This window comes from Scyliorhinus torazame, chromosome 3 (assembly GCF_047496885.1).
Source record: "Scyliorhinus torazame isolate Kashiwa2021f chromosome 3, sScyTor2.1, whole genome shotgun sequence".
Classification (NCBI taxonomy): Eukaryota; Metazoa; Chordata; class Chondrichthyes; order Carcharhiniformes; family Scyliorhinidae; genus Scyliorhinus; species Scyliorhinus torazame.
The window spans coordinates 241,535,321-241,559,194 of NC_092709.1; the positions used below are offsets into that span (position 1 = coordinate 241,535,321).

General features: G+C 51.5%; 1 protein-coding gene across 1 annotated transcript in view; it reads right to left on the minus strand.

The window, feature by feature from the left end:
* Window positions 1–23,874, minus strand: part of itga2.2 (integrin, alpha 2 (CD49B, alpha 2 subunit of VLA-2 receptor), tandem duplicate 2) — a 315,510-nt gene that overhangs the window by 222,643 nt on the left and 68,993 nt on the right. Inside the window, exon 2 of the mRNA XM_072497064.1 lies at window positions 3,270–3,396. Coding sequence (XP_072353165.1) covers window positions 3,270–3,396 — 127 coding nt within the window. The remainder of the gene's footprint in view (window positions 1–3,269; window positions 3,397–23,874) is intronic.

A 23,874-nucleotide genomic window follows, 5' to 3' on the forward strand; every position in this document is an offset into this window, starting at 1 on the left:
TATGATGCTCGGGATGCCTTGCGAAATCTAACAGTTAGTTTCACTTAAATATGTCTACGTGGGAGTATCTCAGCGTGGGATTGAGTGCCTGTGCCTGGGATACGTCACTATGGCACCATTTAGCACGGGTCTCCACAAAACTGAACGGGGATAATGGCACTTGGGGAAGGCTCACAAATGGTCGGGCTCTGGGCAGGGTGGTACCCTGGCACCCCGATTCCATTTGGGCACCCTGGCAGCAGTATATTGGCAGTGCCTCTATAGCATTGCAAAGCTGGCAGGGGCATTGCAAAGTGTCAGGCTGACAGAGCCAGGGATTTGGGCTCGGGTGTGCCCTGTCCTTATGAGGTGGGGTGAGGGTGGGTTCAAGGATCCCCTAATCACTCGGTTGGGGGATGGGGGGGGTCAAGAGGTTGGTCAGTGCAGGAAATGAAGGCAAGTGTGGTCTCAGTGGGGCGTTCCCCATAGAGGCTCAACAATAAAAACAAAGTCCTATTTGATAGCAGGGATGTTCTTGGTGCTGTGGGCTCCAAGAAACACTCCGTTTAAATGCACCCAAAACAGGACTCTATTTTTATCCCTGTTAAATCATGCCCATAGTGTCAGCCAGAATCCAGGTCTTTTCGCTAGAAGCTTCTCTGTTTAATTAGTTCTTTCGCACCACCCATAGGCTTATGAAATCAAGTACAGTTACATAGATCAGGGGCGCGATTCTCCGACCCCCCCCCACCGGGTCGGAGAATCGCCGGGGGCCGGCGTGAATCTCGCCCCTGCCATGTCATGAATTCTCCGCCACCGGAGATTCGGCGGGGGCAGGAATCGCGCTGCGCCGGTTGGCGGCCCCCCCCCCCGGCGATTCTCCGGTCCGCGATGGGCCGAAGTCCCGCCGCTGTCAACCCACGCCAGCCGGTGTGGATTGAACCACCTTTGGGACGGCGGGGGACGGCGGCGCAGGTGGGCTCCGGGGTCCTGGGGGGGGCACGGGGCGATCTGGCCCCATGGGGTGCCCACACGGTGGCCTGGCCCGCGATCGGGGCCCACCGAACCGCGGGCGGGCCTGTGCCGTGGGGGCACTCTTTTCCTTCCGCCTTCGCCATGGTCTCCACCATGGCGGAGGCGGAAGAGACCCCCTCCACTGCGAATGCGCGGGGATGCCATGAGCGGCCGCTGACGCTCCCGCGTATGCGCTGCCTGGCAAAGTCATTTCCGCACCAGCTGGCGGGGCACCAAAGGCCTTTCCCGCCAGCTGGTGGGGCGGAAATCAGTCCGGCGTGGGCCTAGCCCCTCAAGGTGAGGGCTCGGCCCCTCAAGATGCGGAGCCTTCCGCACCTTTGGGGCGGCGCGGCGCCGGTCGGCGGACATCGTGCCGATATCGGAGAATCCCGCCCCAGAGAGCAGACTGACACAATCAAACACAGATCAATGATACAAATTGAATACTATAGGGTGAATTCTCCACTGGTGGGATTCCCTCCTGCCGGCAGTGCATCCCCGTCCACGGGTTTCCCAGCAGTGTTGGGTGGCTACAATGGGAAATCCCATTGGCCAGTGGCGGGAACGGAGAATCCCACTGCCAGAGACGGCGCGCCGCCAGGAAGCACGCAGCTGGGGAGGTGGAGAATTCACCCCTACATCTTCTCCTGCGTTTAACTAAACATCTTGGTTTGAGTTCTACTTGTAGGTTTTGAGGAGCAGTCGGTAAAATAGTCTTTGAGATGCAAACTTCTCTTCAATCTGTAATTAGATCTACAAATTTGATGTTGTGGTTCTGTGTTATCACCTTGCTGAGCCAAATGGCCAACGTCATTCATGGAAAAGGAAATGTATCTTCATAATTACTGTCTTTAATATCCTGGTTTACTCACTATCATGCGTCTTGCATTTCACTTGGGGTTGTCATCCAACAGAGAGGTATTGATACCAAGCAAGCACTTGACCTGCTTTCGGCAAGATACAGATGATGCATGTTTAAGGGTATGATTTGGCTATTTGATTCAAACTCAATCTCCTACCTCAATCATGGTTCCTTTGCATTTGTTTGTTTGTCAATATGCTTTTAATTTACTTTTCACTTTGTAATTTCATCTGCCTTCACTCTGATGTTCTTCCTAACTGGCACTGATGGCTAAATAATGGTCAGTGGCATGCAACATCTATGACCGATCATAAGGTTGGCTGGTGTATTCCTGGTCACAGAGTGTGGGGTGGATTAATATCCAGGAAATGGGAAGACCTCCAAAAAGGTGGTTCTGGAGCTGGTAGAGTTAAGCTTTCCCCCATCCATTCCCATTGCCAGTTTTGGTTGTATATTCACAAGGTTGCTGTATATTTATCTCAGAACAATGCAGGGGTGATATTAGTTCCAAATCTACAAAAGATATATTTATAATATATTTATAATATTTATAAGCATCTCAGAACTTACAGGATTTATACATACATGGTGTAATTCAGGATGCAGGCCTTCTCTTTTTAGTTAGCTCTCTCGTTACATTTGCAAGCTTAAGGAATCAAATACAGCAGTGACATAAATACGAACAGATCAACACAATCAAACACAGATTAATGGAGGAAAATATGAAGCAACATCAACAGAAACAGAGAGAAGCTTGACAGACAAACACGTGGGGCATAGCTTAATAGAGCTGTGAGTGATTAACGTGATTGACAGAAAAATGTGATTGTTACAAGTCGTATATGCTATACAGGTGTGCGCGCATAGACGATTTTCAATATTTCACAGATTAATTGTTTTGAATATCTGATTTAAGTCACTTCCCTTCCTATTCTTAGGTAAAGATAGATATGAAGTCACCATTTAACCATTAGACTTTTCTTTGCCTTTCAGCTACTCATCAGGTTGTCTTTCATCCTTTGTTCATTGTGGATCTTCTCCAGAAACCCTTTTCCTAAATCTATCTCTGTCAACACTTTTATCCAAGAGGTTGCACATTACTATGGACGTGGGCGGTGAAGCTATTTTTTTTTAAAAGAAAGGATGACACGTAGAAAAACAATATTACAGAAAATTTCTACTTCTGGGTTACATTTCAGATATTTATCAACCATCTATTCTCTTTGGAGTATGGTTTTAAAAATGCTGAAGAAGTTACCCGTTCTTCTGCCCTCTTTACAGTGCCCAAATTGATCATTGTATCAGTCTTGTTTTTAATTTACTTCCCGACACTATAACGTGAAGTAAACTTGATTGTAGGTGAACCATGCTCTATTACGATGTTCTCAAAATGTCAGAATAATGTCGACCTTACCATTCCCCATCGGAGTTTGAGAACTGCTGAACGGTGGTGCCGAACTGAACGCCTGGAGGGCCTGACATCGTTTTGGCTCTCAACACATCAACGTTAAAGGCCTGGGATGGTTGCAGCAGAAGACCACCTATATAAAGTGCAAAAACAATGTCAATTTGTGAATCAGAATATTTCAGAATGATTGTTATGATATTAAATAGTTTTGCATTTATTTTTCAAGCCTAACTGAGTAATGATACTGCACACATTTTGGAAATTATTATTTTAACATTTAGGAATTTTACTTTTGAAATGTGAGTGCTGATGAACAATTGCAATGTTGGAGAGTTCTTTTTGCAAATGTTATTTCTTTGTCCAGCCGTCTGGGTGACCAGCCAGTGGAGTGTGTGAGGCAGCTACCAGATCCTGACATTGAGATGTCCAATTATTCGGGTGGTGCGGTGGTGCAGTGGTTAGCACTGCTGCCTACGGCACTGAGGACCCGTGTTCGATCCCAGCCCTGGGTCACTGTGCGTGTGGAGTTTGTACATTCTCCCCGTGTTGGCGTAGGTTTCACCCCCACAACCTAAAGGTGTGCAGGTTAGGTGGATTGGCCACACTAAATTGCCCCTTAATTGGAAAAAAATAATTGGGGACTCTAAATTTAGTTTAAAAAAAAGAGATGTACAATTGTTTCAGAGAACCACACTTGTTTCTTATAATGCCTGTGGAAAGCTCACTGTCCCAAATTAGTGTCTCCTGCTATGTGTGATCCTCTATGCATTGTGTGATCCTCAGGTTTGCTTGGCCAGAATGATGATAGGTCCAGTGAGCAGGGGTGGGAGGGCTATGTTTATAGAATAGGAGAGCCCAGGGAGACAGTGATCCACATTATTCTTGCTGAACCTGGAGCTAACACAGCACTCCTCCTGGCCCCACAGGCTTTCATTTACCTTTTTGTGGCCTCTTCCTTAATGCCACCTGTTATAAATGGGCAAGAGTGTGCAAGGTCCCCTTATTTGAGGAGGGAAGAAGTTGCATTAGAGGGAATTCAGAAGAAGTTCACTGGATTGGTTCCAGAGATGTGGGGCGTCATTCTCCGCCGGGTCGGAGAATGGCCGTTGGCCGCCGTGAATCCCGCCCCCGCCCCCGCCGAAGTCTCCGGTACCGGAGATTGGGCGGGGGCGGGAATCGGGCCGCGCCGGTTGGCGGGACCCCCCGTTCAATTCTCCGGCCCGGATGGGCCGAAGTCCCGCCCAGAAATTGCCTGTCCCGCCGGCGTAAATCAAACCTGGTATTTACCGGCGGGACCAGGTGGCGTGGGCGGGCTCCGGAGTCCTGGGGGGGGGGCACGGGGCGATCTGACCCCGGGGGGGTGCCCCCACGGTGGCCTGGCCCGCGATCGGGGCCCACCGATCCGCGGGCGGGCCTGTGCCGTGGGGGCACTTTTTCCCTTCCGCCTCCGCCACGGCCTCCACCATGGCGTAGGCGGAAGAGACTCTCCCCACTGCGCATGCGCGGGAAACTTTCAGCGGCCGCTGACGCTCCCGCGCATGCGCCGGGAAACTGTCAGCGGCCGCTGACGCTCCCGCGCATGCGCCGCATTTCCGCGCCAGCTGGCGGGGAAACAAACGCCATTTCCGCCAGCTGGCAGGGCGGAAATCCCTCCGGCGTCGGCCTAGCCCCTCAATGTTGGGGCTAGGCCGCTAAAGATGCGGAGCATTCCGCACCTTTGGGCCGGCGCGATGCCCGTCTGATTGGCGCCGTCTTTGGCGCCAGTCGGCGGACTTCGTGCCGTTGGGGGAGAATTCCGCCCGTGGAGTTTGTCTTATGAAGAGAGATTGAGCAGTTTAGGCCTATACTATTTCGAGTTTAGAAGAATGAGAGATCTAATTGAGTAGATAAGATGATGAAAGGGATTGACAAAGTAGACGTGGAGCGGGTGCTTCCTCTTGTGGAACAACCTAGAACGAGAGGTCTATGTTTAGGATCAGGAGCAGCAGATTTAAAACAGAGATGAGGAAAAATTATCGGTGGAATCTCCGTCGGCTGATGCCGGAATCGGGAAACAATTGGACGGAGAATCGATTTTGATGCAGAAACCGTGTTGGGCGCCGGTATCACGTCAAATCGCAATTCTCCAGTCCCTCGACAGCAGCATCAATGCGTTCCATTCCGCAAGTACAGTAAACACCCTCGGCATATCGTTAGCGGGCCACACCTGGTATTCTCCGGGGCCTCTGCGATTATCCGCCTTCACTGGGGCGAATTCCCGATGGTGAGGATCAATTGTGTTTTTAAAAATCGTGAGACTGGCACTGTGGCTGATGAGGGAGAGAGAGTAGGTTGGACACGGAGACGTGTGATCATGGACTGCCAGGCTGGATGCTGGCCAGGCCGGGGAGGTGGGGCCGGGATGCCCCCCCCCATGCGACTGGCAGTGACCAGGCATAGCTCGCCATTGCCGCAACCTGCAAGGCAGCCATCTTGCTGCACACCCCACTGTCCACCCACCGTGGCCCCTAGTTCAGCTGAGTGACACCGGCTGTATGGGTGCCCACACTGCACCACCCCCATATCCCAGCCCCGCCCTCCACCCCACCACCCTCGCACCCTAGCCCCCTGGGGTATTGGAATTCAACCAGCAATGGTGGCCTTCCTGCTAGTCGCCGCAGCCCTGGGGGATGCACTGAGCTGGAGCTGCTGGAGGAGGAGGAAGCTGCAGCAGCAGAGCTTGCCCAAGAGGAACAGGAGGCAGCTGCTGAGAATGGAGAGCCGGCCGCCCGTCAGGCCCAGGAGGAGGAGCTGCAAAGGAGGCATCGCATGAAGCCTCATGTGTACCAGCAGCGCCTGTCCTTCGAGGACCTGCCGGACCGGGGATGCCGTCAAAGACTCCAGCTGAGCAGGGGTATGGGGGAGGACTGCCACTCCTGGAGGCCGACAAGGTGATGGTCGCCCTGAACCTTTACGCGACGGGGTCCTTCCAGGTGCTGAGTAAGGCCCTGTATGGGTTCTCACAGAGCTCAGTGCACAAGTGCATCCGTGCCGTCATGAAGGCCGTATATGCCCAGTCGACACAATACATCCATTTCAATGTGCACCGAGCCCACCAGATGCCCGGGCAAAGGGGTTCATTGCCATCACCGAGATGCCCAGGGTCCAGGGGTTGTTCTGTGGGATGCATCTCGTCTTACGGACATTTGCAGATGACAGGCCACTCAACACAAACCAAAAGGGGTTCCACTCGATGAACGTGCAGCTGATATTTGACCATCCGATGCGCATCATGCACGGCTGCACCCCATACCAAGGCAGTGTGCACAATGCCTTCAAACTGGCACACTCGCCAGTTCCAGTCCTCATAAAGGCGCACCCCTGACTGGGGGGTTGGCTCCTGGGCGACAGAAGTTATCCACTGCTGTCGTGGCTGATGAAGCTTATCCGGGGGCCACAGACCAATGCGGAGACCCGCTACAAGATGCCCATGCAACGACCAGGGGCATTATTGAACGGTGCTTCGGCATCCTGAAGATGCAGTTCAGGTGCCTGGACTGCTCTGGAGGGGCCCTCCAGTATGACATTTGGAGGGCAGCCTCATAATGGTGGCTGCTGCGTCCTGCACAGCATCGCAGCACAGCACCGTCTTCTGGGGCGACCGGGACTGGATGGGCCCAGCTGCTGCTTGAGTGCCCAAGATGTCGTGGTACCACCCTGTTCTGCCCGCTGCCCATTTGTTGCGCCAGAGACAGGAGTTTGGGGGGGGGGGGAGTCTCAGATGCTTCGGTGTTCCGGCGCCTCCCCTGAGGGCCTCACTGGCACGGACCCCATCATCTCCTCCTGCGGTGTGGGGTCGATGATGGTGGCTTGACACATGTGCCACGGGGAACCATAACTCGGCTGGGTCTCACTTACTCCCCTGAGGTTGATCTCCAACCTGGCGACTGCCCTTTACTCGGGCCTGCTGATCACGCCCAGAGCCCGCTGCTCTGCCTCGGTGAGGTTCCGCAGGTCTGGCAGTCCCCCTCCCAGCAGTTATAAGCCATCTTCTTGTGGGGGAGTGGGGAAACAGATAACGCACAGTGTTAGACAGTCCGACGCAGGTAGCCCAGGAGGTGAGTAGTTGGTGGCTTCAGTGGCCAGGGCACCCGGTCATTGTGGCCAGTATGAGTGCCAGCGTGTGGTGCAGGGTGGGGGTTTGACCGTCTTCCTGATTGGGGGGTTCAGGTTACGGGTGTGTGGCACAGGGGTTGATGCCAGGGGCACAGTGCTGCCTACTCACCCTGGCCTCCCTGAGGTTGTGCAGTTTCTTCCAGCACTGCTGACCGGTCTGGATGTTATTGCTTGTGGCTCTTTCAGCCTCTGCCACCTGCGGCCAGGCATGGCGATCGGCAGTCTGTACCCTGGGCAAATGGTCGCCCGTCTCTCCTCCACAGCGTCCAGGAGAATCTCGAGCTCTGCATCCGCGAGCCTTGCCATTTTGTTGGCTGTGATGGTGAGTGTGGGGAGTGGAGTGTGTGTATATGTGGCTGCAGCTAGTCAGCCTCCTGAGTGTCAACTGCGAAACCGGCGAATCCCGCACCGTTTCTCATTGGAATCGATTGTGTGTCATGTGGCGCCAGTGCTAGCCCCTCAACAGAAGTGGAATCGGTCCGGCTGCGGCGCCAGTTTTTCTCTCGTGGAACTCCACGAATCCTGCCCCGGCATCAATACTTAATACCAGGAACGGAGAATCCCGTCGTATTTATCACAAAGAGTCGTGAATCTGTAGAATGCATTATCCCAGACTGCGGTGGATGCCAGAAAGTTGACTACATTTAAGGAGGAGATGGACAGAATTCTAATTAGTAATGGGTTGAAGGATTATGGAAATAGGGAAGCAAAGTGGAGTTAAGACCGAGAGGAAATCAGCCATGATTATATTGAATGGCGGAGTGGGCACGAGGGGCTCAGACATGATTATATTGAATGGCGGAGTGGGCACGAGGGGCTCAGACATGATTATATTGAATGGCGGAGTGGGCACGAGGGGCTCAGACATGATTATATTGAATGGCGGAGCGGGCACGAGGGGCTCAGACATGATTATGTTGAATGGTGGAGTGGGCACGAGGGGCTCAGATATGATTATATTGAATGGCGGAGCGGGCACGAGGGGCTCAGACATGATTATATTGAATGGCGGAGCGGGCACGAGGGGCTCAGACATGATTATATTGAATGGCGGAGTGGGCACGAGGGGCTCAGACATGATTATGTTGAATGGCGGAGCGGGCACAAGGGGCTGATACCTTTTGCTTTCGCTCAAATCATAATGGAGTTTCTAACTTTGTGAAGTGCTGCAGATAAAGCCTTGACAACATGCATCCTGTAGGTAGTATGCACCACCGCCATGGTATGCTGGCAGAGGTGGAGTGAGGCTTCAACTACTGATTAGCATACTAATCCAGCAGACCTGCTCAATCTCTTGACTGTTGCAGTTGTAACCATCGTGTACTTGGACTTGTGTGGCTTGAATGTGTAAGTGACCCCCCCCTCTCCCACCCAACCTATGAAAGGTATGAAACGTGGTGAAGGGGAAGTGATGTACATAAGTAATAAGTAACTGAGACAAGAAACAAGGGGCTGGCTTGTCCCATTTTGTGGCTATTTCTGGAGGAAGCATCTGGCCTTACGACCAAAAAGTTGCCACCGCCTCCGCACAGATGCTCCGCCCACTTGGGGGCTAGAAGCCCGCCATGTAAAGACGGATTTACCAGCAGATACGGACGGAGAATTGCCGTGTCCGTGGCCGCGCATGCGCATGGCGACGACCTGCGGGGCCCACGCCATAAAACATGGCGCCGGTCACGCGCGAACCCGGCCTGCCAGATTGTACCCACTATAACCCCCCACGTCACCCCCGGACCACCCCCCACAAGTCCCCCAGCCCCAGCTGAAGCGCCCCCTGCCAGCGGAATAGCTCCCCCCCCGGCTGTGGCGGCGCTGGACACAGTCCGCAGCCGCCACGTGAGGACCCCGAAAACGAAGGGAGAGCGAAGAGGGTGCTCCAAACTTGATTAGGCTTCCAAGAGACAACTGAATCTTGAGAAGGCCTATCAGGAGCTGATCACGCGAGCAGCAAGCACGGAACAGGGTATAAGAAACTGGGCCTGATGTCGAAATAGACTGATCAACTACTTTGAGACAATGGTATGTCTGTAAATGCATTGAGTATAGTGAACAAAATTGGGGAACTGGAAGTAGAAATTGCTCTAGGGACATATGACAAAGTAGCATTGACAGAAATATGGCTCAAGCCAGAATAGGACTGGATACTTCACATCCCCGTTTATATGGGGCTGGATTCTCTGTTTTTGGGACTATGTCCCCACGCCGTCGTAAAAACTGTGGCCTTTCACGCCAGAAGAACCGTCGTGAAAGGGCCACATATCCCTAGCTCTGCAGGGGGCTAGCAGTGAACCAGCATGAAACTAGCAGCAGGGCCCCCGCACTTCTGGGTCAGAGGCCGCGCTAGCACATAGCGGCGACCTCCAGTGTTCACGCCGTGTTCCATGGCGGACTCAGACCGCGGAGATGGACCTTAAACATAGTGCCCCCGATAGGCTGCGCGCCCAACCCAGACTGCCCACCCCAAAATTGCACGGCCGCTCTCCATTCGGCCCACCCCCGACCAGGGCAGCCGCGGACTGAGTCCGGAGAATGGCGGGGCGGGCCTCCAGCAATGGCCGCACGTAGGAGATATACGGCGCAGCGTACTTTGAGAGTATGCCGCTTTCCGGGGCCCGGAGAATCGGGGAACTGGCGGCAGTCCCGATTCCATGCGGGGAAATGGATTCTCCACCCCGATGCCGGCCGCGGTTTCAGCGTCAGGCTGCGGAGAATCCAGCCCAAGGTTTTTAGTAGGGACAGGGTGGGTAAAAAGGGAGGAGGTGTTGCAGTTTTGATCAAAGATAGTATCATAGCTCTTGAACGAGATGCAGTTCCTGAATTAGAATCTATAATAATAATCTTTATTATTGTCACAAGTAGACTTACATTAACACTGCAATGATTTCATAGAATCTACAGTGCAGAAGGAGGCCATTCGGCCCATCGAGTCTGCACCAGCTCTTGGAAAGAGCACCCTACCCAAGGTCAACACCTCCACCCAATCCCCATAACCCAGTAACCCCACCCAACACTAAGGGCAATTTTGGACACTAAGGGCAATTTATCATGGCCAATCCACCTAACCTGCACATCTTTGCACTGTGGGAGGAAACCGGAGCACCCGGAGGAAACCCACGCACACACGGGGAGGATGTGCAGACTCCGCACAGACAGTGACCCAAGCAGGAATCGAACGTGGGACCCTGGAGCTGTGAAGCAATTGTGCTATCCACAATGCTACCGTGCTGCCAGTAATGATGTTACTGTGAAAAGCCCCTAGCCGTCACACTCTATGGTTGGAGGTGAGAAACAGGAAGTGAGTGGTGACCTTGTTTGATATTTACTCTAGACCTCCAAATAGTGGGAAGGAAGTGGAAGAAAACATTCATAGGCAGGTTATGGAAACCTGCAGGGCAAGTAGTGTTGTGATTTCAATTTCCCTAAGGTAGACTGGGAAACGGGTAGAGTGTGGGGCAAGGAAGGGGTGAAATTCCTGCAGTGTGTTCAGGCCAACTTTCTAGGACAGTACATTTCCAGTCCTACCAAGGATCAAGCTGTGCTGGATCTGATCCTAGGAAATGAGGCCGGGCAGGTGGAGAACGTCAGAGTGGGGGAGCCATTGGTGAGTAGCGATCACAATATAATATAATTCAATATTAAATTGGAAAAGGATAAAAATCAGTCACAGATTAAGATCCCAGACTGGAAAAGGGCAGATTTTAGGGCTCTAAAAGTTGAACTGGAGCAGGTTGCTTTGGAAAAGCATTTTTGTGGATAAAATAATGGATGGAAAATGGGAGACTTTCAAAGGAGAGACGAATAGGGTGCAAGCTAGGTACGTACCCAATAAATATACGGCATCCAAAGCTGTGAGCCTAGAGTACCCTGGATGGCTAAGGATATTGATGATAAAATAAGGAAGAAAAAAAGAGGCATGTGATGCATGCTGGAATAATAATAGCAATAGAAATCAGGAAGAGTATCTCAAGGAGGTTATCGCAGGAGAGAGGATAAGACGAGGATAAGACTGGAATAAGAAAGGCTGGAATAGGCATGAGGAAAGGTTTGCAGGATGTGCTAATCTAAATAAGAAACTAAACATATTAATGATAAAAGATTAGTGAAGGATAGAGTGGGTCCCATAAGAGACAAGCAAGGTAAACTGCTCACTGAAGCAAAGGGTATGGCAGTGGTACTAAAGTGGTACTTGCTTCTGTCTTTACCAAATTAGAAGATGGTGACAAAGGCCCAGGTGAAAATGTGGGTCTTGAGCTACTGAGCAGTATAGTGATGGATAAAGAAAATGTGCTAAAAAGGCTGGCAGCACTCCAGGTAGAGACGTCGCCAGGCCCGGGTGGGTGCATCCTAGATTGCTGAGAAACGTAAGGGAGCATATTGCCCAGCCATTGACTGAAATCTTCCAGGCCTCTCTGACACAGGATTAGTCCCAGGGGACAGGAGGATTGCAAATGTGACTCAGTTGTTTAAAAAAGGGCCAAAGGATAACCCAGGAAACTACAGTCCTGTCAGCTTGACATCAATAGTGGGAAAACAGATGGAGACAATAATACGGGATGAGATAAATATATGCTTAGAGAAAAATAAGTTAATACTAGACGTCAACATGGCTTTGTCAAGGGCAGGTCATGTCTGGCCAAATTTAGTTGAGTTCTTTGACAAGGTGATACAGGCAGTAGATGAAGGTAGTGTCATGGATGTTGTTTATTTAGACATTCAGAAAGCATTTGATATGGTGCCACATGGCAGGCTGGTTAGCAAATTAAAAATGTTTGGGATTGATCCTTGGCAGCATGGATTAGAAGTTGGCTAATTGGGCCAGCACGGTGGCGCAGTGGGTTAGCCCTGTTGCCTCACGGTGCCGAGATCCCAGGTTCGATCCCGGCTCTGGGTCACTGTCCATGTGGAGTTTGCACATTGTCCCCGTGTTTGCATGGGTTTCGTCCCCACAACCCAAAGATGTGCAAGGTAGGTGGATTGAGCACGCTAAATTGTCGCTTAATTGGAAAAAAATGAATCGGGTACACTAAATTTATATATAAAAAAAGAAGTTGGCTAAGAGATAGGAAAACAGAGGGTAGAGAAAGATAGGCATTTCTCAGACTGGAGATGAGTTGAAAGTGGTGTTTCCCAGGGCTCAGTGTTGGGACCTTTGCTTGGTAAAACTCCTGGCGTTCCCGACATAAACGACCGGAGAATTGGCGAGTCCATGGCCAGGCATGCGCACAGCGACAACCTGCAGCGGTCACACCGTACAACATGGCACTGGCTGCACGCAGACCCGGCCGGTCAAATAGTGTCCCCCTGGCCACCCCCTGGCCACCCCCTGGCCACCCCCCACCAGGCCCCCAGCCCTCGCTGAAGCTCCCCTGCCAGCAGCACGGCTCCCGCCCGACTATGGCGGCGCTGGACATAGTCCGCGTGCGGCGCGTGCCTCGATGTCGCCAATTTGAAGGGGGCGGAGCATCCGAAAAATGGTGCCGAGCCCGTTTTGGCCACAAACGTGAATTCTCCGCCCAATCCGATTTCTGCATTGGGCAACGGGGAATGCCGCCCTTCGTCTCCCCAATGGAGAATCTGGCCCATGGTACTTGCCAATGGAGATGAATGCAGAACATCAGAAAGAGTTCACTTCTGACCTTACAATGGAGAGACGATTTTTGATAAAGCAGCTGAAGATGGTTGGGCTTGGGACATTGCACTGAAAAATCCAGCAATGACGTCCTGAGGCTGAGACAATGGGCTGGATTCTCCGCCGTCGGGATGCTCCATTTTGCCGGCAGCCCGGGGGGTTCCCGACGGCATGGGGCTGCCCCACAATGGGAAACCCCATTGACCAGCCGGCGAAATGGAGCATTCCGCCGGTGTGCTGAGCCAGAAATCTGGCGCGGCGGGATGGAGAATCCAGCCCAATGGGTCCACAGCTTCCACAACCACCTTCTATTGACCATGGTATGGTCACAGCCACAGTTTTACTTGGGCCATCTATTGGCAGACCCAGACAAATGCTGCCTTGATGGCACCAGGCTGACATGTCATTTTCATGCACACCTGGCTGTGCTGCAGAAAGTTTCTTCACCACCCCTCATCGAATAAGTATTAATCACATTGATGGCAAGTGAAATTCCAGGTCATATTGCTTCTTGCCTTCCAGAGTAAGCAATGTACAGTTTTCGTTGAAACTCTGGCTGGGGATTCTCTTTTCCCGCCAGCAGAGCACCCTCACCCATGGGTTTCCCGGCAGCATGGGGTGGCTTCAATGGGAAATCCCATTGGCGATTGGCGGGAGTATAAAATCCAGCCGCCAGCGAATGGCATGCCGCTGAGAAGCACGTGGCTGGGGGATTGAAAAATCCAGCCCCACATACCCAACTGATGTCAGTCTTTGATGTTGACCACAATGTTTTCACTTTCAGCATGATCTCAGGTCTTATCAAAGGCACCATTACACTTGCATATCTTCTGAGATGATTATCTCAACTACTACTACCTCTGGCAGCACATTCCAGACACTCACTACCCTCTGAGTGAAGAAATTGCCCCTCTGGGCCCTTCTGGATCTCTCCCCTCTCACCTTAAACCTATGCCCTCTAGTTTTAGACTCCCCTACCTTTGGGAAAAGATGTTGACCATCCACCTTGTCTATGCCCCTCATTATCCTATAGACCTCTATAAGATCACCCCTAAGCCTCCTACGCTCCAGGGAAAAAAGTCCCAGTCCATCCAGCCTCTCCTCATAACTCAAACCATCAAGTCCCAGTAACATCCTAGTCAATCTCTTTAGATGGGTCCGTTTTTGTCCAATGTGTGTAGGAGGGCTTCCTGACACAGTATATAGATAGGTCAACAAGAGGCGAGGCCACATTGGATTTGGTACTGGGTAATGAACCAGGACAGGTGTTAGATTTGGAGGTAGGTGAGCACTTTGGTGAAAGTGACCACAATTCGGTTACGTTTACTTTAGCGATGGAAAGGGATAGGTATATACCGCAGGGCAAGAGTTAAAGCTGGGGGAAAGGCAATTATGATGCGATGAAGCAAGACTTACGATGCATAGGATGGGGAAGGAAACTGCATGGGATGGGCACAATTGAAATGTGGAGCTTGTACAAGGAACAGCTACTGCGTGTCCTTGATAAGTATGTCCCTGTCAGGCAGGGAGGATGTGGTCGAGCGTGAGAACCATGGTTTACTAAAGTAGTTGAATCACTTGTCACGAGGAAGAAGGAGGCTCATGTAAAGATGAGACATGAAGGTTCAGTTAGGGCGCTCGAGAGTTACAAGTTAGCTAGTAAGGACCTAAAGAAGAGCCAGGAGGGGACATGAGAAGTCTTTGGATGGTAGGATCAAGGATAATCCTAAAGCTTTCTCTAGATATGTCAGGAATAAACGAATGACTAGGGTAAAAGTAGGGCCACATTGGACAAAAGGACAGTAGTGGGAAGTTGTGCGTGGAGTCCGAGGAGATAGGAGAGGTGCTAAATGAATATTGTTCGTCCGTATTCACACAGGAAAAAGACAATGTTGTCGAGGAGAATACTGAGATTCAGGCTACTAGACTAGAAGGGCTTGAGGTTCATAAGGAGGAGGTGTTAGCAATTCTGGAAAGTGTGAAAATAGATAAATCCCCTGGGCCGGATGGGATTTATCCTAGGATTCTCTGGGAAGCTAGGGAGAAGATTGCTGAGCCTTTGGCTTTGATCTTTAAGTCATCTTTGTCTACAGGAATAGTGCCAGAAGACTGGAGGATAGCAAATGTTGTCCCCTTGTTCAAGAAGGGGAGTAGAGACAACCCCGGTAACTATAGACCAGTGAGCCTTACTTCTGTTGTGGACAAAGTCTTGGAAAGGTTTATAAGAGATAGGATTTATAATCATCTAGAAAGGAATAATTTGATTAGGGATAGTCAACACGATTTTGTGAAGGGTAGGTCGTGCCTCACAAACCTTATTGAGTTCTTTGAGAAGGTGACCAAACAGGTGGATGAGGGTAAAGCAGTTGATGTGGTGTATATGGATTTGATGTGAATGGTTTGGAGAGAATACAGAAGAGGTTTACCAGGGTGTTGCCTGGTCTGGAGGGTATTATCTATGAGGAGAGGTTGAATAAACTCGGACTGTTTTCACTGGAACGAAGGAAGGACGTTGAGGGGCGACCTGAAAGAGGTTTACAAGATTATGAGTGACATAGGCAGAGTGGACAGTCAGCCGCTTTTTACCAGGGTGGAAAATTCAATTACTAGGGGACATAGGTTTAAGGTGCAAGGGGGAAAGATTAGAGGAGATGTGCGAGGCAAGTTTTTTTTTACACTGAGGGTGGTGAGTCCCTGGAATGCCCTGCCAGGGGAGGTGGTGGAGCAGATACGCTAGTGGCATTTAAGAGATATCTTGACAAATACATGATCGGTGCAGGCTTGGAGGGGCGTAGGGCCTGTTCATGTACTTTTTTTTGTTCTTTGTTCACTTGCAGGCATCATGGCCATCCCCTTCCCCCCAATCGCTGGTACGGCACCCCCGGCCAAGTTATCGACATGCTACCATGGGGTCGCCGAAGGCCCCCCCTCTTTCAGCTCTCTCACTCTCCATGCATCCCCGCAGCCACCCCCCCCAACATTGCTTCCCCTTCAAGCCTCTCCTTCATTTCCATCCTTTCAGGCTCTCCTCAACACCCTCCTTTCATGGCCATGCCCTCTCTTAGGCCCATCCATTGGCAGTGCCCCTTGGGACCCTGGTAGTGCTTCTGGCAGTCCTTGACCACCCAGGGGCTCCAATGGTTTCCGAGCCTTCCCGAATCTGATCTCCATTCATGGAAACCAGCAGTGATTCCCACCGCCTCGTGCTGCGCCAGCGGGGATGGAGAATCCTGGGAGTCGGGAGACTCTGACTTCAAACGGGCTGAACACATTTAAATGCTCAGCGAGGGCGTGAAGTGGATAGTGTCAGGTACTGCGTGCCCAGAGTATCACACTCCATTTAGGGGGTCTCCCACTATTCTCCAGGAATAGTGGGTGGTGTGCTGGGCACAATGTGGGGGAGAATCGCGTCCATAATTTCTAATTCTCCTTTTCTGGCTGAATTGAAAAAAATTAAACAATAACCTATAATTCTATGAAGACAGTGGAGGACTGCTGGCCTGCCGGAATATACAGCTTGAATTTCCTCCCAAGTGAAATGAAAAGGGAACAGACTCTCAAAACCTCCTGAGGAGTGTGAAATACATGTTCTGTTGGCTTTCACACTATCTTGAAACTCTGCAAAAGTTGCTGCGTGAGACATGAAAATGCAATTACTTGTTCTCCAAAATAATGACCACAGCATACGTGGTCATGCTCGCCAGAGCCAAGAGGGCTATTCGGGACTGTTTTACCAAACCAGAGAGATCAGAAGGAGAGATCACGGGCGTCATTCTCCGACCCCCCGCCGGGTCGGAGAATGGCCGTTGGCCGCCGTGAATCCCGCCCCCGCCCCCGCCAAAGGCTCCGGTACCGGAGATTGGGCGGGGGCGGGAATCGGGCCGCGCCGGTTGGCGGGACCCCCCGTTCAATTTTCCGGCCCGGATGGGCCAAAGTCCCGCCCAGAAATTGCCTGTCCCGCCGGCGTAAATCAAACCTGGTATTTACCGGCGGGACCAGGCAGCGTGGGCGGGCTCCGGGGTCCTGGGGGGGGGGGGGGGCGCGGGGCGATCTGACCCCGGGGGGTGCCCCCACGGTGGCCTGGCCCGCGATCGGGGCCCACCGATCCGCGGGCGGGCCTGTGCCGTGGGGGCACTCTTTCCCTTCCGCCTCCGCCACGGCCTCCACCATGGCGGAGGCGGAAGAGACTCTCCCCACTGCGCATGCGCGGGAAACTGACAGCACCCGCTGACGCTCCTGCGCATGCACGGGAAACTGACAGCGGCCGCTGACGCTCCCGCGCATGCGCCGCATTTCCGCGCCAGCTGGCGGGGTAACAAACGCCATTTCCGCCAGCTGGCGGGGCAGAAATCCCTCCGGCGTCGACCTAGCCCCTCAATGTTGGGGCTAGGCCGCCAAAGATGCGGAGCATTCCGCACCTTTGGGCCGGCGCGATGCCCGTCTGATTGGCGCCGTCTTTGGCGCCAGTCGGCGGACATCCCGCCGTTGGGGAGAATTTCGCCCCAGAATACTGAACCGAAAAGCTATAAGAGGCTGTGTCGGCTGTTTCTCCCTCTCTCTCTCGAACGTATTGCACCAGGATTTTTAAAAATCTTTTTCTGATCTTTTTATTATTGTCACAAGTAGGCTTACATGAACACTGCAATGAAGTGACTGTGAATAGGCCCTAGTCGCCACATTCCAGCGCCTGTTTGAGAGAGAATTCAGAATGTCCAATTCACCTAGCCAGCACGTCTTTCGGGACTTGTGGTTTGTAAAGTAAATATCCCAAGAAGAGAAATCTACTGAACACATAGAAACTTGCTCCAAACAACTGCACTGACGAGGACAACTGATAAAATAGCTGTAACATGGAATCACTGCATCGAGACCAGCCAAAGACAGTTAACCACATATTTCTTTGCTTGTCTTATTTTCTTCATGAACTGTAATAAAGCCTTTAAGCTATTCTCTTATCCTGCCATCTGTACCAGTGTACTTGTGTGCCCAGGGAATGTGTGTGATGTATGATTGGTGGTTGCGAGTTACCTAGTTTTTTAAAAAAAGTTTGGCAATTAGGGTCAATAAATTTATCTTGCTCTTTGTTTGAACTCAGCCTGTCTGACTATTTTTTTATAATCTAAAGTATACATAGTGGGACTTCTGCCATATTGGTAAAGAATATCCTCACTAAATTCATGAAAAACCCTGAACAAACACAGTCACATTTAGAGTGGTAGCAGGGAGGAAACAGTGTTAGCCCTCCTCACATGGTTGTAACACCTTCCATCTCTTTCTTAATCCATTCTCTTTTTTTCCTCTCTTTATTTCTATCTGTACATTGACTCCAAGCCACTCCTTCTCCATCGCTAACTCGGTTTCTTTTTCTATCCTCACGTTGATAGACCAATGGGCACAATATTAACGACGTCACCCGATGTGACATTCACACTATTGCGCCATCATTATTTTGCTTTCCATCGATTTGCTGTGCAAAGCTGGGACAATCTGAAGACTAAGAAAAAAATCTAATTCATATCACTGACCATGAGGTGCACTGCTCCACCAATTTCTGGACCATGAAGATTTACTTGTATGTTCTTTGCTGCACCAAGTCTTGGTCTGTGTTTGGGCTTCTTCCATGAATACACGCACTGTTCTTGGAGTGTTGATTTTCATAATACTGACCCAGCTCAACTTCAGACAATGAAAATAATCTTGGCTCATTAATGAGGGACCTTTGCACTTCACTGCAATTACAGACAATTGTTTGGTTTGATTTTTGTGTTTTATTTTCCCAGAAATCAGGAAAAACTGTCCCCAATAATGTGTGAATCATATGGGGCGTCATTCTCCGCCGGCGGGAGTCTCCGTTTTGCCGGCGCCCGGGGGTTTCCCGACGGCGTGGGGCTGCCCCACAATGGGAAACCCCATTGACCGGCCGGTGCTACGGAGACTCCTGCCGGCCGGTCGGCGCAGAAATGTGGCGGGGCGGGTAGGAGAATTTCGCCCATGATTTTTGTAGGGTAATTCACTGAAACTTTCACCATATAGTTATGGGACGCATGGTAGCACAGTGGTTAGCACCATTGCTTCACAGAGCCAGGGTGCCAGGTTCGATTCCTGCTTGGGTCACTGTCTGTGTGGAGTCTGCACATTCTCCCAGTGCCTGCGGGGGTTTCCTTCGGGTGCTCCGGTTTCCTCCCACAAGTCCTGAAAGTCATACTTGTTCGGTGAATTGGAAATTCTGAATTCTCCCTCTGTGTACCCGGACAGGCGCTGGAATGTGGCAACTAGAGGTTTATACAGTAACGTCATTGCAGTGTTAATGTAAGCCTACTTGCGACAATAATAAAGATTATTATTATTATTAATGTAATAATGGAACTAAGGGGCGGAATTCTCCGCAATCAGCGCGATGTCCGCTGACCGGTGCCAAAAACGGCGTGAGTCAGTCCGCCATCGCGCCGCCCCAAAGGTGCGGAATCCTCCGCATCTTGAGGGGCCGAGCCCTAACCTTGAGGTCCACGCCGGACTGATTTCTGCCCCGCCAGCTGGCGGGAAAGGCCTTTGGTGCCCCGCCAGCTGGCACGAAACTGACTTTGTCGGGCGGCGTATGCGCGGGAGCGTCAGCGGCCGCTCACGGCATTCCCGCGCATGCGCAGTGGAGGGAGTCTCTTCCGCCTCCGCCGTGGTGGAGACCATGGCGAAGGCGGAAGGAAAAGAGTACCCCCACGGCACAGGCTCGCCCGCGGATCGGTTGGCCCCGATCGCGGGCCAGGCCACCGTGGGGGCACCCCCCGGGGCCAGATCACCCCACGCCCCCCCCCCCCCCAGGACCCCGGAGCCCGCCCGCGACGCCGTGTCCCGCCGGCGGGACAGGCATTCCAGCAGCGGGACTTCGGCCCATACGGGTCAGAGAATCGCCTGGGGGGGCCCGCCAACCGGCGCGGCGCGATTCCCGCCCCCGCCGAATATCCGGTGCCGGAGAATTCGGCAACCGGCGGGGGCGGGATTCACGCCAGCCCCCGGCGATTCTCCGACCCGGCGGGGGGTCGGAGAATCTCGCCCCTGGTGTCCATAGAATCATAGAGTCACAGAATCACTCTTCTTCTTGGGAAGTCCCTCAGTGTTGAGAATGACTTGCTTCCAGTCTGGGGATGTGGGTCTTGTGGTGGCTGAAAAGTTTGATCCTGGATCCGCAGACTCTGCCACAGGTTTGGCAGGTGGTGTTTGATGAGATGGGGGAGTGCGACGTTTTGAATTCTGCACTCTCTTTCCGTTGTTTAAGCTTGGCCTCCGTGTGCTCCACGCTATGATGCTCAAGGTGATTGGCACCTTCGTGGATGCATTTTCTTGAGTTTGTGCATTCCAAGGCAAGCGATTCCCATGTGTCAGTGGGGATGTAGCATTTATTTAGAGAGGCTTTCAGAATCTCCTTGCAGTGTTTCCTTTGCCCTCCTGGTGATCACTCGCCATTGCGGAGCTCGGAGTAGAGCACTTGTTTTGGGAGTCTTTTGTCGAGCATGCAGGCAATGTGGCCTGCCCATTGTAGCTGGTCAATTGCCTCAATACTGGGGATATTGGCCTGGGAGAGGATGCTCACATTGGTATGCCTTGCTTGCCAGTGGATTTGCAGGATTTTGCGGAGGCAGCATTGGTGATATCTCTCCAAGAATTTGAGGTGTCTATGTTTCTGATACATACAGGAGGGCGGAAACTACAGCTGCTCTGTACACCATGAGCTTAGTGCTGGGTTTGAGGTCTCGGTCTTCGAATACTCTGTTCCTCAGGTGTCCGAAGACTGCACTGGCGCATTGGTGTCGATGTTGGCTTTCATCATAAATGTCTGCTCACACCGAGAGGAGGCTCCTAAGGCATGGGAAATGACCCACATTGTCCAAGAGGTTATTGTGCATCTTGATGGATGGGGGGCAGTTTTGTGTGGCAAGAGCGGGCTGGTAGAGAACCTTTGTTTTTTGATGTTTAGTCTGAGGCCCATTCTCTCATATGCCTCGGAGTCTGTGTCAACGATGGTTTGTAGCTCGGCCTCGGAATGTGCGTACACTCACAGACGTCGTCTGCGTACTGCAGCTCAACAGATGTTGGGGTGGCTTTGCTTCTGGCCTGGAGGCATTGGGGGTTGAACAGTTTCCCCATTTGTCCAATGATAGAAAATAGAATGCCGGTGTCCATAGAATCACTACAGTGCAGAAGGAGGCCAGTTGATCCAACAGGTCTGCACTGAACATCTGAAAGAGCACCCTAACTAGGCTCACTCCCCTGCCCTATCCCTGTAACCCCACTTAACCTAATCTTTGGACACTAAAATGCAATTTTAGCATGGCCAATCCACCTAACCTGCTACATTTTTGAACCGTGGGAGGAAACCGGAGCACCCGGCGGAATTCCAGGCAGACACAGGGAGAAGGTGCAAACTGCACACAGGCAGTCACCCAAGGCAGGAATTAGAACCCAGGTCCCTGACGCTGAGAGGCAGCAGTGCTAACCACCGTGCCACCCAATTCAGTTTCTCCAATATCTGAATTGACACCACAATTTCACGTTGCTTCTTTCCTACAATGGAACAAGTCGGAAGTTCCTGTCTTCATTCATCCAATCTCGTGTCACCAGCTTCTCCCTCAGATTCCTTTTTAGAGTTGACATAAATGAACACCGGGGTGGGGGGATTCTCCATCCCACTGCACCCGTTTTCTGGTTCGGCGCGCGCCCCCTCCGGCAGCGGATCCCTCTGTCCCGACAGCCAACCAACGGGGTTTCCCCATTGTGGGCACCCTCATGCCGTCGGGAAATCCGCGTGAGCGCGCTGCCGTGACGCGGAGGAACCCGCCGGCGGAGAATCCAGCTGCAGATTTTTATTTTCTCCTCACAATGCTGTGAAATGATTTGTGGACTTATTTTATTCTTCCTTCTGCCAATCCAGTAGCACTCACCAGTTCAGAGCAACACTTCAGTTAAATGTTTTGATTCTGCTTTGCTATGACACACACTTTAACATGATAATGATGATTAGCACTCCTCCAAAATGGTTGTGCAACTCTATTCAGACCACAGCTGCTGAACTTTGTGGCTCCTACTGGTAATTACTATTTTGAGACATGAATCTGCTTTCTACCAACATTTTCCTCTGCGTCAATGTTTTCTTCAAAGCACTTCATCCCAAGAAACCCATAGCAGGTGAATGTTTCTGTAGTTTCCCAGTTATTCCATAGGCTGAGAAACATTTTCATCTCCTTTTTTTCCCCCATACTTTTCCACAATAGTGTGTTCAAGCTCAGATATTCTTTGACTATTTGGATTAATACCCCTTAGATTCTGCCTTTAGGTTGGACAGGAGCAATCAGAATCTTAACCAATATATGTATTTCAGGCCCACAGCTGGTGAGCATAATTGCTCTCTTCTTAGCTTCTGATGTAAGTTAATTTGCATTTGTACACAGGCACCCCAGCACAACCAAATTCAGCACTATTCAATTTTCCGAGCTTTGTAGACCTGATAGAAAGCATTTCAGGTGGTAAGGATCAAAGATATTGCATATTTCATCTTTTTAATGACCTTTTGCCACAGTTAGGTCTAAATAAACTTGTGTTGGTTCCTAAGTAAACAACTGCTGTTATTTTATGCCCCCCCTCCCCCCCCCCAACGATTTCCATTGAAGAATAATGAAGATAATGGGTTGAATTCTCCGCCTTCGAGATTCTCCATTTTGTCGGCAGCCGTGGGTTTCCCGACAGCGTGGGGGCTGCCCCCACAATGGGAAACCCCATTGTCCAGCCGGTGAAACGGAGAATCCTGATGGCGTGCCGCACCAGAAATCTGGGGCGGGATTCGCTGCTGGCGGGATGCTCCGTTTTGTCGACGCCAGGGGTCTCCCGATGGCGTGGGGCTGCCCCCACAATGGGAAACCCCATTGACTGGCTGACGTAACGGAGAATCCCGGCGGAGGGTCGAGGCAGGAATGTGACGCGGTGGAGAATCTAGCCCCTGGTGTGGCGGGACAAGGAAACCCGCCCGAAATCTCAACATACAATTATTACAATGCTTATTCTCAAGAAGAAAGCCAACTAATGTTCAGCTAGTAGTGGATAACTATCATATATACATAAAATGTTTGTCTCGGCTAAGGAAAGCCTGTCCTATACATTTTGTAGCTCACAAAATACCTACTTGACCCTTGTGATTTTATGAGGGATTTTCATCTTTTCATACAGGGGTTGGGTTTCCAGTGCATTTCATAGATCATAAAATCCCTACAGTGCACAAGAAGGCCATTTGGCCCATCGAGTCCACACTGGAAAGAGCACCCTACTTAAGCCCACGCTTTCACCCTATCCCCGCAACCCAGTAACTCCACTTAACCTTTTGAACACTAAGAAGCAATTTAGCATGGCCAATCCACCAAACCTGCACATCTTTGGACTGTGGGAGGAAACTGGAGCACCCGGAGGAAACCCACCCAGACACAGGGAGAAAGTGCAAACTCCACGCAGGCAGTCAACTGAGGCTGGAATTGAACCTGGGTTTCTGGAGCTGGGAGTCAGCAGTGCTAACCACTGTGCCATTGTGCAGCGTGTTGCAATGGAATGTGTGAGGAAGGCGGGTGTGTAGATGCTGCAACACAGCAGCCCAACTCCGAACCTTGTTTAAAGGTGCCCCAAACATCATTCCTTACCCCACCATCCTCATGCCACTCCATGTCACCTCGCATTCCCCATTGCCAGCTCATGCCACGTCACATTTCCCATGTAACTCCATGCCACTTCTATGGTCCTATGCATCCTCCATAGACACTCACTCAGTATTTACTATGTACAGTTCTCAGGAGC